Here is a 16,835-nt window from a genome sequence, read left to right as displayed (position 1 = left end):
CTAAATTAATAATAGACCACTGAGTGTTCAGAAATCCTTTATTGTTACCAAATTTTCATGACCCCCATATTCATTCCTGCTAGCCTACATCATTTTTTTTTCTTTTTCTTTTTCTTTTTTTTTTTTTTTTTTGGAGCTGGGGACCTAACCCAGGGCCTTGCGCTTGCTAGGCACTGAGCTAAATCCCCAACCCCTACATCATTTTTTTTAAAGATTTATTTTATGTGTATGAATGTGCACCTGCAGGCCAGAAGAGGGCATCAGAACTCATTACAGATGGTTGTGAGTCACCATGTGGTTGCTGGGAGTTGAACTCCGGACCTCTGGAAGAGCAGTCAGTGCTCTTAACCTCTGAACCATTTCTCCAACTCCAACCCCGAGTTCTTAGAGCTATGTGTGTCATGGACCTGTTGGACCTTTCACAGGGGTCCTCTAAGGCGGGTAGAAAACACAGATATTTAAACTATGATTCATAACAGTGGCAGCATAACGGTTACAAAGTAGCAATGGGAATAATTTTATGGCTGGCAGTCACCATGAGGAACTGTATTAAGGGTCACAGCATTAGGAAGGTTGAGAACCACTGCCTAGTATGTGTGTGGCCCTGGGTTCCACCCCTAACACTGAAGACTTTAAACCTTGGTTCTTAGTTTCTGAAGTCCCTTGTCTCTTCTCTGATTCTGCAAGCTTGTTCCTAGGCATTTATTTACCTCAGGCCACTGAGGACCTTTCTGAGTGCCCTGGTTCTGATTTACTGAAGCTGAGTGGGGAAGGTTTAACAATTCCACTCTTCCAAATTTATCCACCTCCTCCCCAAAAAAAAATCTTTAGGAAGCCAGCTATCAGCTGAGGTTTAGAAGAGAGAGTCACTTGAACTCAGAATTAGAGGCCAGCATGGGCACTTTAGTGAGACCCAGAGTCTAAAACACTCCTTCAGGGTGGGTGCTGCTTCAGCTAGTAAAGGCTCCTGCACCAAGCCTGACAGCCCGTGCCAATCACTGGTATTCACGATGTAGCACCAGAGAATGGACACTTGCAGCTTATTCTCTGACCTCCACTCCAGTCTTAAGGCATGTACCGTGCAGCTAAATAAATAAACAAATAAATTAGAAATAGAGAGATTTCTCAGCAGCTAAGAGCACCTGCACCTCTTGTGGAGGACTGGGGTGTGATCAAACGTCTAACTTCAGTTCCAAGGGATATGATGCTGGGGATTTGATTCGTGTTTACATGGGAATCCGCATGTCTGGTGTGGGTCCCTGGCAACAGTTTGGTTTTTGACTGGCCGATAAAGAGCCAGAGGCCAATGGTTGGGCAGAGGGACAGAGGCAGGACTTCTAGGAATCTCAGGCAAGAAAAACAGGGGAGTGGGGGAGGGAGAGAGAGAGAGAGAGAGAGAGAGAGAGAGAGAAGAGAGAGAGAAAGAGAGAGAGAGAGAGAGAGAGAGAGAGAGAGAGAGAGACTGACTGCCATTAGGAAGGGCAGAAGATGGACCACAAGAGAGAGAGAGAGAGAGAGAGAGAGAGAGAGAGAGAGAGAGAGAGAGAGAGACTGCCATTAGGAAGGGCAGAAGATGGACCACAAGAGAGAGAGAGAGAGAGAGAGAGAGAGAGAGAGAGAGAGAGAGAGAGAGAGCCATTAGGAAGGGCAGAAGATGGACCACAAGGGAAGAGGTGTAGGAGGGAGAGATCTCCGGCATGTAAAAAACCTGGGAAAATAGCCCTGGGGCCCACCCCCTCTGGAATAGCAGAGATGAAATACAGATTTAACAAGTACTAACTCAAGAATATTGGAGGGGAGTGTGTGAGGCACATGGAAGCTCGTGGCCCAGCCGTTGAGCCAGTTAAGACATATCAAAATAGAAAGGTTATGTGTGTGTGTCTTTCCTGGCAGGTGTCAGCGAGAAGTGCGATCACCTGCCAGGAGCTCGGAGCGGTTTATCAGATAACCACGGCAATACGATGTCCTCTTCTGAATGCCTCAGCACTAGGTACACACACATATATACAATACACATAAAGTAAACAGTCCTGGTCTTCATGGCACACACCTTTAATCCCAGCACTTGGAAGGCAGAGACAGGTAGCTGTCTGAGTTCAAGGCCAGCTTGGTCTACATGGTCAGTTCCAGGTCAGTAGGGGACTATGACACCCTGTTTCCAAAAGCCTACAAGCAAAGAAAAACAAAAATCCCCAAAATATTTAAAAATTACTTGAGGGCTGGCGAGATGGCCCAGAGAGTGAGGGACCTTGCCGTGCAAATTTAACAACCTGAGCTGGGTCCCTGAGACCCAGGGGGAAGGAGAGAACTGATTTCACAAAGTTGTTTGAAAACCTCTGCACGCATACAGTGACACACACACACACACACACACACACACACACTAATAAATTTATTTTTTTAATCCCTTAAGGGGTGAGTTATGGCTTGGATTTTGTCTTGACCGTAGGCTTGTCCCTGTTCCTGAGCTGCAGTGACTGGCAGATGAAAGTCCCCCCTGATGGGACTTGTATCGGAAAATGCTACTCACTGTGAGAAAATGCTTGGGCAACTGTCAGCAGATGCCATTGTCTGAGCATCTGTCGAACTGGCTAATCAACCAGGGGAGTTTAAAATAACTCGAGTCAAAGAGAGTGGCCAGGTATTGTGACATATGTCTGAAGTCACAGCACGGAGGAGGCTGTGGTGGTTTGAAGATGCTTGGTCCAGGGAGTGGCACTATTACATGTGGCCTTGCTGGAGTAGGTGTGGCCTTGTTGGAGGAAGTGTGTCACTGTGGGGATGGGCTTTGAGACCTTCCTCCTAGCCATGTGGCAGCCAGTCTTCTCTGAACAAGATGTGGAACTCTCAGCTCCACGCCAGCCTGAACGCTGCCACGCTCCCGTCTTGATGATAATGGACTGACCCTCTGAACCTACACCAGCCCCAATGAAGTGCCCCAATAAGAGCTGCTTTGGGGCTGGAGAGATGGCTCGGTGGTTAAGAGCACTGACTGCTCTTCCAGAGGTCCTGAGTTCAAATCCCAGCAACCACATGGTGCCTCACAACCATCTGTAATGGGATCCGATGCCCTCTTTTGGTGTGTCAGAAGATAGTAGCAGTGTACTTATCTATAATAAATAAATCTTTAAAAAAAAGCTGCTTTGATTATAGTTGTTGGTTTCCATGGAGAGTGTCTCTTTTGGGGAAGGAGGGAAGACAGGGTTTCTCTCTGTAGCTCTGGCTTTCCTGGAACTGGATGTGTAGACCAAGCTGGCCTTGGACAGGGATCTACCTGTCTTGGCCTCCGGAATGAGTGCTGGGATTAAAGGCACGCGCCACCATGACTGGTTGGTGTAAAGTGTCTTAACCCTCTGAGTCATCTTGATGGCCCAAGAAAAGCTTTTAATTGGCCCTGATGTAACACCTAAGGTAGCCCAGGAGCGTCTGCCGACTGACTCAAGCGGTAGCCTGGGCAGTCTGTTTACACCCTGAGAAGCAACGTGTGGGCCAGCGATAGCTATTTCACTGGAGCTAAGTACAGACTTTATTTTATTTTATTTTATATTTTATTTTATTTTATTTTATTTTGGTTTAGTCACAGCCACTCCTCTTAGGCTCAATTAGAGTCATCGAGGCTAACTGAACCAATCACTGACTGGCTTCACAGCATCAGCACCAGTGCTGGGGTGATCAGCTATATCACCGAAGTAAGGGCTTCCCCCTCTAGTGGAAATGGCTGTAGGCTCATCTGGAGTTCCTGAGGCTTGTAACACGTCTGCTACAAACAGCCTGGGTTGGGCTGCATCTTGAGGAGCCGGAGCAATCAGCCAAGATCTTTCTAGTGGTTGTTTTTTTTTTTTTTTTTAATTTTTTATTTACATTTCAAATGTTGTCCCCTTCCTGGTCCCCTTTCCACGAGCCCCCCATCCTATCCCCTTCCACTCTGCCTCTAACAGGGTGCTCCCCCACTTACTCATCCATTCCCACCTCACTCCTCCGTGTACTACCACCACCAGACTCCGGTAGGCTGTTCACACATTTGCTCCAGGCAGCAGGAAGAATATAACATTACTAATTAGGGAACAAAAGCATTCAACCCTAACATCTTCGCTTATTTAAAGAAAAATGAGGGGTTGGGGATTTAGCTCAGTGGTAGAGCGCTTGCCTAGGAAGCGCAAGGCCCTGGGTTCGGTCCCCAGCTCCGGAAAAAAAAGAAAAGAAAAAAAAAAAAAAAAAAAGGAGGTCTTACGGGCTGGAGAGATGGCTCAGTGGTTAAGAGCATTGACTGCTCTTCCAGAGGTCCTGAGTTCAAATCCCAGCAACCATCGGGTGGTGGCCCACAACCATCTGTAATGGGATCCGATGCCCTCTTCTGGTGTGTCTGAAGACAGCTACAGAGTGCTCATATACATAAAATAAATAAATAAATCTTAAAAAAAAAAGAGGAGGGCTTACAATGTAAATAACTTATTTTTATACTTTCATAGTTAAATTAAAAACATTTTTTGGGGTGTGGTGGTGCACATCTTTAGTCCCAGCACTCAGGAGGCTGAGGCTGGTGTTATCTACACGAGTTCAGGGCCAGGACAGCTAGGGCTGTTACCCAGAGAAATACTGTCTTGAAAAACCTACATAAACCATTAAACAAATACAATTAAAACTCGCATGTGGGGGGTTGGGGATTTAGCTCAGTGGTAGAGCGCTTGCCTAGCAAGCGCAAGGCCCTAGGTTCGGTCCCCAGCTCCGAAAAAAAGAACAAAAAAAAAAAAAAAAAAAAAACCCAAAAACTCGCATGTGTATAAGTTTTGTCTACATGGCTGGGACCTGCTGAAGCCAAGAGGGTGTGAGACTTCTTTTGGAGGTAGAGTGATAGACGTTTGGGAACCACCATCTGGGTGCTGGAAATCAAGCTCAAGTCCTCTATAAGAGCAGCAAATGCTCTTTTTTCCCCCCAATATATATGTCTTTTATTGTCCCCCAAAGAGCCCACATTGTCCTTATGATCAGGATCTTGTTTCTGGAGCCAGGAAACTGAGGTCTCACTTGTCAGCCTGATGCACAGTTCCCTTCTCAGACACATGAACGCCATCCTGATAGCCTTGTTTCTAACTGTTGTGGCTTGCTGAATCAGAGCCGCCAAATTTGGAACAAGTTCAATATCAATTCCTTCAAGGACTGATTCATCCTCCTGGGCTTGAGAGACAGTACAAGCGACACCTGTCCTCATCCGAACCCTGAGGATGAATTTTTCACCAAAGAAATTTCAGATTTCAACCAAAGACCTGTTCTGAATAACGACGTTGATGGGGAAGTGGGCACACACAGACCTCATCTTGTAACAGAAGCCCAGTGTCACACCCTTGATCGTGTTCTGAACATGAGTGCCCATGATTCTGACAGTGGCCAGTTCCTTCCTGTTACCCCACCACTTGTCAACATGGAGCCTTTTCTTTTTTTCTTTCCAAGGAGATTCAGCTTTACATAGATGTGATTGAAGTCCCCCCGTAGAGTCCCCCTGGGGCCCTTCACAATGACTGTGCACCCCTTCTGAGTGATGTGGACATTTTCTGGAATGTTGAGTCTGATTGCTGAGAAGGGTCTTCATTCTCACACTAGATGGGGATACAGGAAGTGCTCTTAACCACTGAACCATCCCTCCACACCAAGCCCCAATACTTGGCACTGGGATTTTGTAGTTGTTTTTTCGTCTTTTATTTTTGAGATAGGCTTTCTCTGTGTTCACAGCCCTGGCTGCCCTAGCCTTTGCTCTGCAGTCAGGGCTAGCCTCAAACTCAGAGAGATCTGCCTGCCTCTGGAGTGCTGGGATTGAAGATTGAAGGGGTGTGGCACCAACCCAGCTTACACAGCAATGTTCTGGTAGTGCTTAAGCCCCGCTTTGGGTCTCAAGTAGAGATGGTCTCACTTGTAGCTCACGATGGCCCAGAGCTATGAAGCCCAGGCTGGTCTCGAAACCATCACCACCGTGTTGAAAAACAAACCTAGCCATTCATGTGAGAATGTGGTTTGTTTTTTTCTTTAAAGATTCATTTATTATATATAAGTACACTGTAGCTGTCTTCAGACACACCAGAAGAGGGCATCAGATCTCATTACAGATGGTTGTGAGCCACCATGTGGTTGCTGGGATTTGAACTCAGGACCTCTGGAAGAGCAGCCTGTGCTCTTAACCGCTGAGCCATCTCTCCAGCCCGAGGAGAATCTGTGTTTTGAGACTGGCTATGTAGCCCAAGCTAACCTTAGACTTACGATTCTCCTTTCTCAGCGTCCTGAGTCCAGGGACTACTGCAGGACGCTGACTGGCATGGACAGCTGGATTTTAATGGACAGCACCCTGACCCTTCTTATTGTTTTAACTACCATATTAAACAACTTGATTCTGGGTTGACTTACTGTGCGTTGAAGCTGGTAACACCAGTCCAGTGGGAGGGGCTTGTGCTTCTGTTACAGATCAGGACACTGGATGGTGTCTGAGCGTAAACAGACCTGTCTACAAGGTTCCTCCTGTAACAGTCCCTTGGTGGCTTCATCTGGACTCCCACAGTGAGCCTCTTGCCACTTCCCAGGGCCTAAGTGCTGGTTGCTGCCAGATGCTCAGCTGTTGCTACCTTGAGCAAACCCCATGCTAGAGTTCAGCTCCCATGGGAAGGGGCGAGCAGCAACTGCCAGCCCTGGAACTTCTCCTCTCCAGCCCTTGGGCCTCAAATCTGTACAAGCAAGGGATATTTGGGAGGAAAATGGAGATGCGATTGCTTGCACTAGTTAGCTTTCAGTTGCTATGACAACATGCCAGAGACAAACCGGTAAAGGGCACAAGGGTTAATTTTGGCTCATGGCTTCAGCTTTTGCTTTGGGCCTACAGTGGATCCGAGAATATGGTGCAGACATAACCCCAGTGACTCACTTCCCTAAGCAGGCCTGCCTCTCAAGAGCAGCAAAAACTGGGGACCAAGACCCAGAGTCAAAGCTGTGGACCCAAGGGATGGCAAGATTAGAGGCTTCCACTAAGACTAAAGCCACTTGGAGATTACAAGTGTTAAAAATATTCCACAAGGCACAGCAGAGGCTGTGGTGGTCAAGCAAGAGAACTACTTGAATTCAAAATTTTTAGGACAATGTACATAAAAATAAATAAATCATTAAAAGAAGATAAAAAAGGGAAAAGCTCTAGTCTGGGTCAGATTACCCAACATGTGAGCATGAAACCCTGGGTTTGAGTCTCAGTGCTTAAACCAGGCAGAAGTCTGTCCCTCTAGCTGGGACAGAGGATCAGAAGTTCGAGGTCATTCGCAGCTACCTAGCAAATTTGAGGCCAGCTTGGACTACTTGAGACCCTCTTTCAAGGCAAAGTGACAGAACCAAGTCTACAGAATCCTGATAAACATTTACCATACTCACGGTGACTTTAAATTATATGTTCTACTTCTGAGTATTTAGTAAGATGATTCGGAAGGAGAGACTCAAAAGAATGTCTTCTAAATTTATGTTTGTTTTTGAGAAGTCTCATTAAGAATTCCAGACTAGGGCTGGAGAGATGGCTCAGTGGTTAAGAACACCCGACTGTTCTTCCAGAGGTCATGAGTTCAATTCCCAGCAACCACATGGTGGCTCACAACCATCTGTAAAGAGATCTGATGCCCTCTTCTGGTGTATCTGAAGACAGCTACAGTGTACTTATATATAATAAATGAGTAAATAAAAAAAAAAAATTAAAAAAAAAAAGAAAAAAAATCATAAATGACCATGGCTTCTGATGGGAAAACAGCTGTAGAAGTAAGTAGACCATCACAGGGGAAACAAGATCCAGCAGGTTGGGCTGGAGAGATGGTTCAGTGGTTAAGAGCACTGACTGCTCATCCAGAGGTCCTGAGTTCAAATTCCAGCAACCACATGGTGGCTCACAACCATCTGTAAAGAGATCTGATGCCCTCTTCTGATGTATCTGAAGACAGCTACAGTGTACTTATATATAATAAAATAAATCTTTAAAAAAAAAAAAAGAATTCCAGACTAGCCTGGAATTCGCTGCATAGATCAGTGTTGACCTCACACGTGGGACAAACCTCCTCCCCTCAGCTCCCTGACTGCTGGAATTAGCAGGTGTGCATACCCACGCCCACCTCATTCTGTCACATGAGGGTGCGGCTGCATCAGGACATGGTTAGGAGACCCTCCCCATTTGTGCTCTCTGAAGCCCTAGCTCCTGGGTCCACCCTTTCTTGTGGGTCCCAGGCAGGGTGGAGGGAGCTGGTGTTGGGCTGCAGGGGAGAGAGTCTGAGGTTCAGTCCGGCTGCAGCTAGGTCGGACGCCTGCTTTATTCAGACGGGAAAAGAGCAGGGAGTGGATGGAGACCAGCAGAAAAGACCACACTAGGTCAGCACTGGGCAAGGAGTGGCCAGGGTGTGACTCTAAGAGTTGGCAGAAAAGCCCTGGCGTCTTGAGTCACGACAGTCTATCTGAAGTAGTTGGGACACTCGTGGGCGACCACGTTCCAGGCTTGGTTAAAGGCCTCCACGACAGCGGGCTCCAGGGGACCTTCCTCAGTGGCCGCCAAGTTCTGCTCCAGCTGCTCCAGGCTGGACATGCCCAAGATGACTGCGTCCCCTCGGGTGCCCTGCAATGGAAGACAGCCACATCTCAGCACCCTCTGCTCATTGGTGGCTCCTCTCACATGCCCCTCCTTGCCCATCCCCTGGTAAGATCTGGGATCTTTGTGTATTTCTGTCCTGAACACCCGGGAAGAGCTGAGGGCACCTTTGCTAGCTGAACATAGGTGACTCTGTTCTCCTTACGCGAGTTCTTCCCTAAGGAGACTAAAGTGAAAACCTTCCCTGTCTATAACACACTTGTCTCCTGCCCGTCCAGCAAGCACTGTGCACAGCTCCCAAATCAGCTCCCTAGCCCTGGAGGAGGCGTTCTCTCTAGAAGTCACTGCAAGGCAAGTCTGGCTCTCCCAAAGGGGCGGAGGCCGAGCTCACGGTCGGGTTACCTGGAGCTGTGAGTGATGGTACATCCAGCGCAGGGCAGCCGAGGTCATGCTGGGGGCACTGGTGCCATAGGTGGTCTTCAGGGCCTTTTCTACCAGGGCAATGGCCTCAAAGTGGTGTTCCTTCCAGAAGCTAAGTGAATTGGGAGAGTGGCTTGGGCTGAGAATCTCCAGTCACACCGGGAGCTGAAGCAAAAGAGCCTACCAAGGCACTGCCCCCCATTCTGTGGCATAGAAGGAGCTGTACCCAAAGAGAGCTGCTTCTCCTTATAGGGTACCAGGAGCTTCTGGGGGTGCCCATTGCTGGCTAGATGTGGAAACTCCTGTCTTCTGTTTACCTTAAAGCCAGACTTGGCCCCAGGGCCCAAAGCCTCTACCCACGGTCCTCTCTCTTTCCCCCACAGCAGGGCAACTCTCAGAGTAGCAAAGACTTTTAGGTCTTGAGGTGGAAGTGGGACTTCCTCATTTTCTTATGTAGGAAGAAGGAAATAAGACACCCCGGGATTTGCTATTTCTTATAGGAATCATTAAACAGAAAAGGGAGGCAGTAGTGGTGGTTTCTGTCCCTAGAAGCAGAGAAGAACCTATGAGGTAACGGGAACTTCCCGCTCTACCCAGCCTGACACCGCAGCTCACCGGTTCCTGTAGGTCTCAGACCAGCTATTCCCAAAGAAGCGGCCCTCGGGCTGTTTCCCATCCTTGTCTTCATATCTGTATTTGCCAGTCAGCAGGCCTCCTGTGGGAAGGCTGCAGTGAGATCCTGGCCCGGGCTACTCCCAGACGCTGTTAGATCCCACTCAGCTCTGAACTGGAGAGATGGGAGCCTAGAAAAGGCGTCTGCTAGGGCAGCAAACCGTAGAGTCAGGCTGGGCTTGCCCTCCCTCCCATAGGGCAGGTCCCCATGGCAGCTCATACCAGCCAAAGGGTTGTAGGCATAGAACCTCAGTCCGAAGTATCTGAGGCAGGGGAGGAGCTCAGTCTCCACCTGCCGGGTGGTGGCGTTGTACATGCCCTGCAGGGAAGGAGAGGGGCCTGTTGCAAAGTGCAGATGAATCAAGGGAAGGGATCCAGCCTTCCTCTTTTTAAAAATGATTCTTTGGAAGCCGTTCTTTCAAAGATGGGTTTTGGTAAACTGGTCAGGCTCTTGTTAAACTCTCTGACTCAACTGATCCTCCTGCCTCAACCTCCCCAGTAGCTGGGATGTAGAGCCTGTACCCTGGTTCTGCTGGCCCTTCCGCCACCTTTTTTTCCTTTTTTTTTCCCCAGAGCTGGGGACGGAACCCAGGGCCTTGCGCTTGCTAGGCAAGCGCTCTACCACTGAGCTAAATCCCCAACCCCTCTTCCTCCACTTTTTAAATTATATTTACTTTTGTGTGTCTGTGCATGTGTTTGGGTGCAGGGGCCAGAGGAGGATGTACAATGTCCTGTTCCATTTCCGTGAGACAGGGTCTCTCGCTGAGTCTGGAGTTGGGTGATCCCCGTCTCTTGCTTTCCACAGAACTGGGTGCCAGGTGCACATAGGCACACGTGGCTCTGTGTGTGTGAATTCTGAGGTGAGAATTCAGGCCCCTGGGGTTGTACAGTATGCATTTTTACCTAATAGGCCTGGGTTTTGTTTTTTGAAACAGTCTTGCTCTATAGCCCGGGTTCGCTTTGAACTTAGTGAGCCTCCTGCCTCAGCCTTCCGAGTGCTGGCTTGCCTGTGTGCAACACCATGCCCAGTTTTGCAATCTCCTATTCTGAATACTCTAAATTGACACCATCCCAGGGTCAGTTACGTCTAAAATCTCAAGTCGGGGCAGGGCGTCGGGCGCAGGGAAGGGAAGCTGGCTAGGATTACCAGCTACAGCTATCTCCAGTCTCCTCTACAGGCTGAATGCTGAATTGACAACCATTTAAAAGTTTAGCGTCCTTCCTTTCCACCCGGGCAGCCATCTTCCAGGAACTGGCCAAAATGACGAACACAAAAGGAAAGGGGAGAGGTACTCGGTACATGTTCTCTAGGCCTTTTAGGAAACATGGAGTCATTCCTTTGGCCACATACATGCGAATCTACAAGAAGGGTGATATTGCAGACATCAAGGGAATGGGCACTGTTCAAAAAGGAATGCCCCGTAAGTGTTACCACGGCAAAACCGGAAGAGTCTACAATGTCACCCAGCATGCCGTGGGCATCATTGTAAACAAGCAAGTTAAAGGCAAGATTCTGGCCAAGAGGATCAGTGTGCGGATTGAGCACATCGAGCACTCGAAGAGCAGAGACGGCTTCCTGAAGCGGGTGAAGGAGAAGGATCAGAAGAAAAAGGAAGCCAAAGAGAAGGGCACCTGGGTTCAGCTGAAGCCGCCAGCCTGCGCCACCCAGAGAAGCCCACTTTGTGAAGACTAACGGGAAGGAGCCTGACCTGCTGGAGCCCATTCCATAGGGATTCATGGCCTAATGCACACAAAGGAAATAAAGGACCTGGACTGCACAAAAAAAAAAAAAAAAAAAAAAAAAAAAAAGTTCAGCAAATTCTCTGCTTCCAAGAGGTGTAATAATAAAATCCAAAATACAGGCAGCAGGCTGAGGTATCACTCAGTGATAGCACAGTCAGGTCTTAGGGTCAGTCAGTCACCAGAACCACAAAATAAACCACAGCAACACAGGTCCACAGGGAGCCCTGGGGAAGGTGGGCTCTAAGGAGGAGGGGCTCAGTGCGGGAAGGCAACGGTGGAAACAACGGAAAAGCTGTTTTTCAGTCTATCTAAGGTAGCCTTCAGGATGCAGGGTAGTTTCCTAGAACTCTTTTGACCATGAAGAAATCACTGTAGAAGGCAGTGATTGTTTTCTGTTATCTGTAGGGTTGCCCCCCCCTCCCCAGGAGCTTTTATAGCCTGGTTACTGAGTACTGCAAACAGTTCACAATAAGGGTTAAAGCTGCAGGGGTGTGGCGTTTTCCTTCAGGGAACACATAGATTAGGTTAGGGGCTTTGGTATGTGTGTTCTGCCCCCAAAACCCTTTTGTCAATGATGAATAAACACACTTATGCATGGTGGCTGTTTGAGGCTTCCTGGGAGGTCCTCTTGCTTCAGAGCTTGATCACACCTTGGCCTGACCCTCTTTCTTCCATTAGTCTGCTTAATTTACAACACTCACAGGTGAAGGTGTGGTTCAGAGACTGGAGGGAGTGGGGTGGGGCGGGGTGGCGGTGGCGGTGGTGGTGATGGATCCTGAGGGGATTCCCAGAAAAGAGCCTTCTAGGCCAAAGCTGAGCCCTTCTTTCAGGGTGCGGAGAGGTGGTATGCTCTAGGCGGAGGTGCAGGATGGGAGGAAGGGAACCCGATGTGTGCTCACACAGCAAGCAAACAGGCACACCAGCCATGCTGGTAAGAGACGAGGTGGTACCTGCTTCCAAGTGGGGAGTGCCCGCTATGAGGAGGGTGAAAGGTCCAAAGCACAAGCAAACTCAGGATCAATTGAACCCCGAGCGAGGCCCGGTGGCCCTAGCACAGCAAGTCCCCTCACCTGGTACACAGTTGGCAGGATCCAGCCGTTGCTTTTACAGAGGGTATAGATCTCGGCTACCTCCCAGGAGGCATAGTTGGACAAGCCAAGCTCCACAAACTTGCCCTGCAGGGGGGAGGACTCATTACAACTCGGCTCAGCCCACAGAACCAGGAAGAGAAGACTGACCTGGTGAGGAACCTGGAGTCTGTGCCCAGAGAGCCTTGCTGTCTTGGCAGACTCAGGGAGAGAAGCGTAGTGATCTCCCCTCTGCACTCAGGGCCCTCCCTCACCTCCTGATGCAGCTGTTGGCAGGCCTGCAGGGTCTCCACGATAGGAGTGCCGTGGTCAGGAGCGTGTAAGTAGAAGAGGTCCACCCGGGGACACTGCAGCCGCTTCAATGACGTCTCTAATTGGGACCGGACACTGTCAGGCTTCAGCGACTTCCCGTCCCAAGGGTTGGCCTTGGTGGCAATTTTCACTGGCAGGAAAATTACAATGATTGAGATTTGTTAGAAGGCTGGGCATGGTCACACACGACTTTAATCCTAGGACTCGGGAGGCAGAGGCGAGAGATCTCTGAGTTCAAGGCCAGCCTGGTCTACTGGGTGAGTTCCAAGATGGCCAGGACCACACAGAGAAACCCTGCCTTAGAAAAAAAAAATGAACAAACACAAAAAAGAAGGGAGAAAAGGATTTAGTCACTGGCTTAACTTAGCTGCTATTTCCTAATTTGTAAAATGAGGTCGCAGCAATGGATCTGCTCTCCCATGGGAGGCACAGGACTACCTTTCTTTTCTCTTTAATTCCAGGTAGAAGGCTGGAGAGATGGCTCAGTGGTTAAGAGCACCGACTGCTCTCCCAGAGGTCCTGAGTTCAAATCCCAGCTCACACGGTGGCTCACAACCATCTGTAATGGGATCTGACGCCCTCTTCCGCAGACACGCACACAGATAGTAAGCACTCACGTGCATAAAATACATAAAGGAATCTTAAAATTCTAGGGAGTTTTTAAATCTTTCTGACTTTTTTTTTTATCTTTATTAACTTGAGTATTTCTTATTTACATTTCGATTGTTATTCCCCTTCCCGGTTTCCGGGCCAACATCCCCCAACCCCTCCCCCTCCCCTTCTATGTGAGCTTCCCCTCCCCATCCTCCCCCCATTGCCGCCCTCCCCCCAACAATCACGTTCACTGGGGGTTCAGTCTTGGCAGGACCAAGGGCTTCCCCTTCCACTGGTGCTCTTACTAGGCTATTCATTGTTACCTATGAGGTTAGAGTCTCAGGGTCAGTCCATGTATAGTCTTTGGGTAGTGGCTTAGTCCCTGGTCTTTCTGACTTTTACATGTCGACAGTCATGCTATCTGCGAACTGAGGGAAATTTAAAAATAATTTTTATTTAGGAGTACAAAATAGGGGCAGTAGAGATGGCTCGGCAGCTAAAAGCACTTGTTCTTGCAGAGGACCTAGGCTGGGTTCCCAGCACCCACATGGCAGTGTACAACCACCCATCACTTTAGTTCCAGAGGATCCAATACCCTCTTTGGGTACAAGGCACACACGTGGTACGCATCCACATATGCAGGCAAAACCCTTGTCCACATATAATAAAAACATACGCCTTTATTTTTTAAAAAAGATTTATTTTATTCATATGAGTACACTGTAGACACTTCAGACACACCAGAAGAGGGCATCAGATCCTATTACAGATGGTTGTGAGCCACCATGTGGTTGCTGGGAATTGAACTGAAGACCTCAGGAAGAGCAGTCAGTGCTCTTAACCGCTGAGCCATCTCTCCAGCCCAACATATGTCTTTAAAAGCTAAGAATTTTTTTTTTAAATGAGAAAGTACCTACATAGACATTAAAAGAACACATGTTGGCTGGTAAGCTGTCTCAGCAGATAAAGGTGCTCGCCCACCATAGAGGGCTACATTTTTAATTAAGAGCATATACATGGCAGGGCAGGCAGCGTGGACCTGAGACATGAATGCGCAGACTCCGTGGTGCTCAAACACCATCTCGGACCTTGGACTTGATGTTCCTAGGTATTGTCAGGATGCCGTGGGCCAATTAATTGGTTCCTCACCACAGAATGGAGATAGGGACTGGGAAGATGGCTCAGCAGTTCAGAGCACTGGCTCTGAGTCCAATTCCCAGCAACCTCACAGTGGTTCACAACCGTCTGGGATCTGGCGCCCTCTTCTGGCACGTGGGTGTACATGCAGCAGAGCACTCATAAGTTAAATAAGAAAATAAAGACGAGATGGAACTCAAGGGGCCAGGCCTGAAAGCCGGGAGACCCTTAGAGACTATGTAGGAATTTAGGCAGGAGGGGCTGGGGAGAGATGGCTCAGTGGTTTAGAGAACTTACTGTTCTTGCAGAGTATACAGAGGGTTCCCAGAACCACACACATTGGCTTACAATCATGTGTAACTACGGTTCCAGGGTAATCAGTACCCTCTCCTAGCCTCTGTGGACACACACATATATGCAGGTAAAATAAATCTTAAAAGCGAGAATATTTAGGGAAGTGACAGAAGGGCCTCAATGTGTTCTATAGAAGCCATCAATCTTAACCAGAATCTGGGAATCCTGTACATTCAACCGTACTGGAGCTATTCCTCCCGGCTCCACACTGTTTCTTTCCAGATAATCAACTACCTGGACTGATGGATGGACGGATAGATGGATGGATGCTGGCAAGGACAAGGGGAGCCCTCTGACCCCACAGGATAATGGCCAGACCCTAGCGTCTCCCTACAACACCGGCCCCGAAGCGTTCTTTTTGTAAACTTTCGCTACAGGTAAAACCTGAGGACTTTGGCCCAGTGAGTCCTCAAACCCAAAGCAGGACTGGGCTAAAGAAGAGGGTTTGGGAGGAGAAAAAACAAAATGTTTTTTATCAAGAGAGTCATCCAGGAGAACTGACTCTATCTACTGCGTTCAGTTGAGAGATCTGCACATTTAAGTCCCTCTATCTCTACCCCATTGTGAGTCTAACGTACCCTCTGCACAGGAACCGGGGAACCTCAGGACGGGGGGCGGGTGTAGGGGGGGGAGTGAAGCCTCTTTATCTATCGGGCACCCTCCTGATACTCTACAAGTTTCAAGCAAATGAAGGACGGTTCCCCTCCCCTTCCACCACGGGACATGCGACGTGCGCCGCTAATCACCCTGCCCCACACATGCATTCCGCACCGCTCGAACTCCATCTTCCAACAGCTAAGACTTCAAGCCCGTGGTGCACCTTTCTCTTGCTCTCTCCACTCTGCACAGTGATACCTACACTGTGAGTCCATCCTCAGTGCTCTGACTTTTGCCTACTGCTCTCCCCGGAGCCTCCCCAACCGAAGTTCCTTTCTGCACTCCTCAGCAATCACGATTTCAGTCTTCCCCGTCAGACTTTTAACTCTCCGTGGAGAAATCACTTCTCCCACTGTAGCCTACAGAGAGCTACAGAGTTTGCCATTGTAAGACCTGGCACAGAGAGTGGGCGCAAAGGTCGAAATGCCCTCTCCTGATTCCTCCTTTCCACCCCTGCTCCTAGCTGGGCCCCAGGCATTGTTGCCACAGGTCTCCTTGAGATTCACAGGTACTGTCAACAGCACGGGACAAAGTCTAGTCCTAGTCCGGATCAAAGACCGGAATGTAAGCGTGCTCCTGGAGCGCAGGGGTGGTGAGGGCAAGAGGGGATGACACGAACACGAAGCCTGGTGGGGGCGGGGGTTGGGGTGGTAGGAGGGAAGGCTATGGGCAACTGTTGGTTGGAAGGGGGGACTGCGGTAGGAAGTAGAGTCAGAGCAGGCTCAACAGAAGGGAGTTCCACGCACCCGCCCCGTAGCTGCAACTCTAGAAGCTTCTAAGGAGAGGCGGGACAAAGTTCAGTTAATTAGTTCAGGACTCCAGTAGCCTTGGGAGCTCGGGGTAGACAAGGCTGTGGACACCGGAGCTTAGGAAACTTCTGGGTGCAGACCCTGGCCGGTGCACGCCGGGTGCGAGCACTGGCTCGGCTCTACTCTGTGCGGGGGAAGACCGGGTGCAGCGGTTACCTGTGCAGTCGCCGCTGCCCAGCCCGAGCCCCAGGCTGCCCAGGATGCTTTCGGACTGGCCGTCGCAATACATGAAGGCGGTGTCCAGCTCGTTGAGGCCGCGCTCCAGGAAGGCGCGTACGGTCGCAGCGCTAGCACTCGCATCCATGCGGCGCCCCATCTCCATGGTGCCCAGCACCGTACCGGGCCGGAGAGGGGCGCCAGAGACGGCGCGGGGTGCCGGAGACCGGGACATGGCGAGAGGACGCGCGACCGAAGGCCCAGAGCGCCACGCGCAGCGTACAGCAGCGCGGCTCACCGCTCGGG

General features: G+C 49.5%; 1 protein-coding gene and 2 pseudogenes across 1 annotated transcript; 1 reads left to right on the top strand and 2 right to left on the bottom strand.

Annotated features, from left to right (window-relative positions):
* Positions 1-2,752: 2,752 nt before the first annotated feature.
* Positions 2,753-7,821, bottom strand: Rpl9-ps6 (ribosomal protein L9, pseudogene 6; annotated as a pseudogene).
* Positions 7,822-8,280: 459 nt separating this feature from the next.
* Positions 8,281-16,819, bottom strand: Akr7a2 (aldo-keto reductase family 7, member A2). Its single transcript, NM_134407.2, has 7 exons — positions 16,530-16,819; positions 12,765-12,952; positions 12,493-12,597; positions 9,902-9,998; positions 9,623-9,722; positions 8,990-9,119; positions 8,281-8,614 (listed from the first exon to the last, which is right to left on the bottom strand). Exons 1-7 carry the CDS (start codon positions 16,762-16,764, stop codon positions 8,453-8,455), a joined length of 1,017 nt encoding a protein of 338 aa, NP_599234.1. The 5' UTR covers positions 16,765-16,819; the 3' UTR covers positions 8,281-8,452.
* On the top strand, positions 10,936-11,424 carry LOC108351049 (60S ribosomal protein L21 pseudogene; annotated as a pseudogene).
* Positions 16,820-16,835: the final 16 nt, after the last annotated feature.

The sequence above is a fragment of the Rattus norvegicus genome, chromosome 5 (assembly GCF_036323735.1).
Source record: "Rattus norvegicus strain BN/NHsdMcwi chromosome 5, GRCr8, whole genome shotgun sequence".
Taxonomy (NCBI): Eukaryota; Metazoa; Chordata; class Mammalia; order Rodentia; family Muridae; genus Rattus; species Rattus norvegicus.
This window is presented reverse-complemented; position numbering and strand designations above follow the sequence as displayed.

Coding starts and splice junctions, on each gene's coding strand:
- Akr7a2 (NM_134407.2), bottom strand. CDS start 16,764: ATGTCCCGGTCTCCGGCACCCCGCGCCGTCTCTGGCGCCCCTCTCCGG. Junction 12,953..16,529: donor GGGCAGCGGCGACTGCACAG/GTAACCGCTGCA, acceptor TTTTCCTGCCAG/TGAAAATTGCCACCAAGGCC. Junction 9,120..9,622: donor TCTGAGACCTACAGGAACCG/GTGAGCTGCGGT, acceptor CAATTCACTTAG/CTTCTGGAAGGAACACCACT.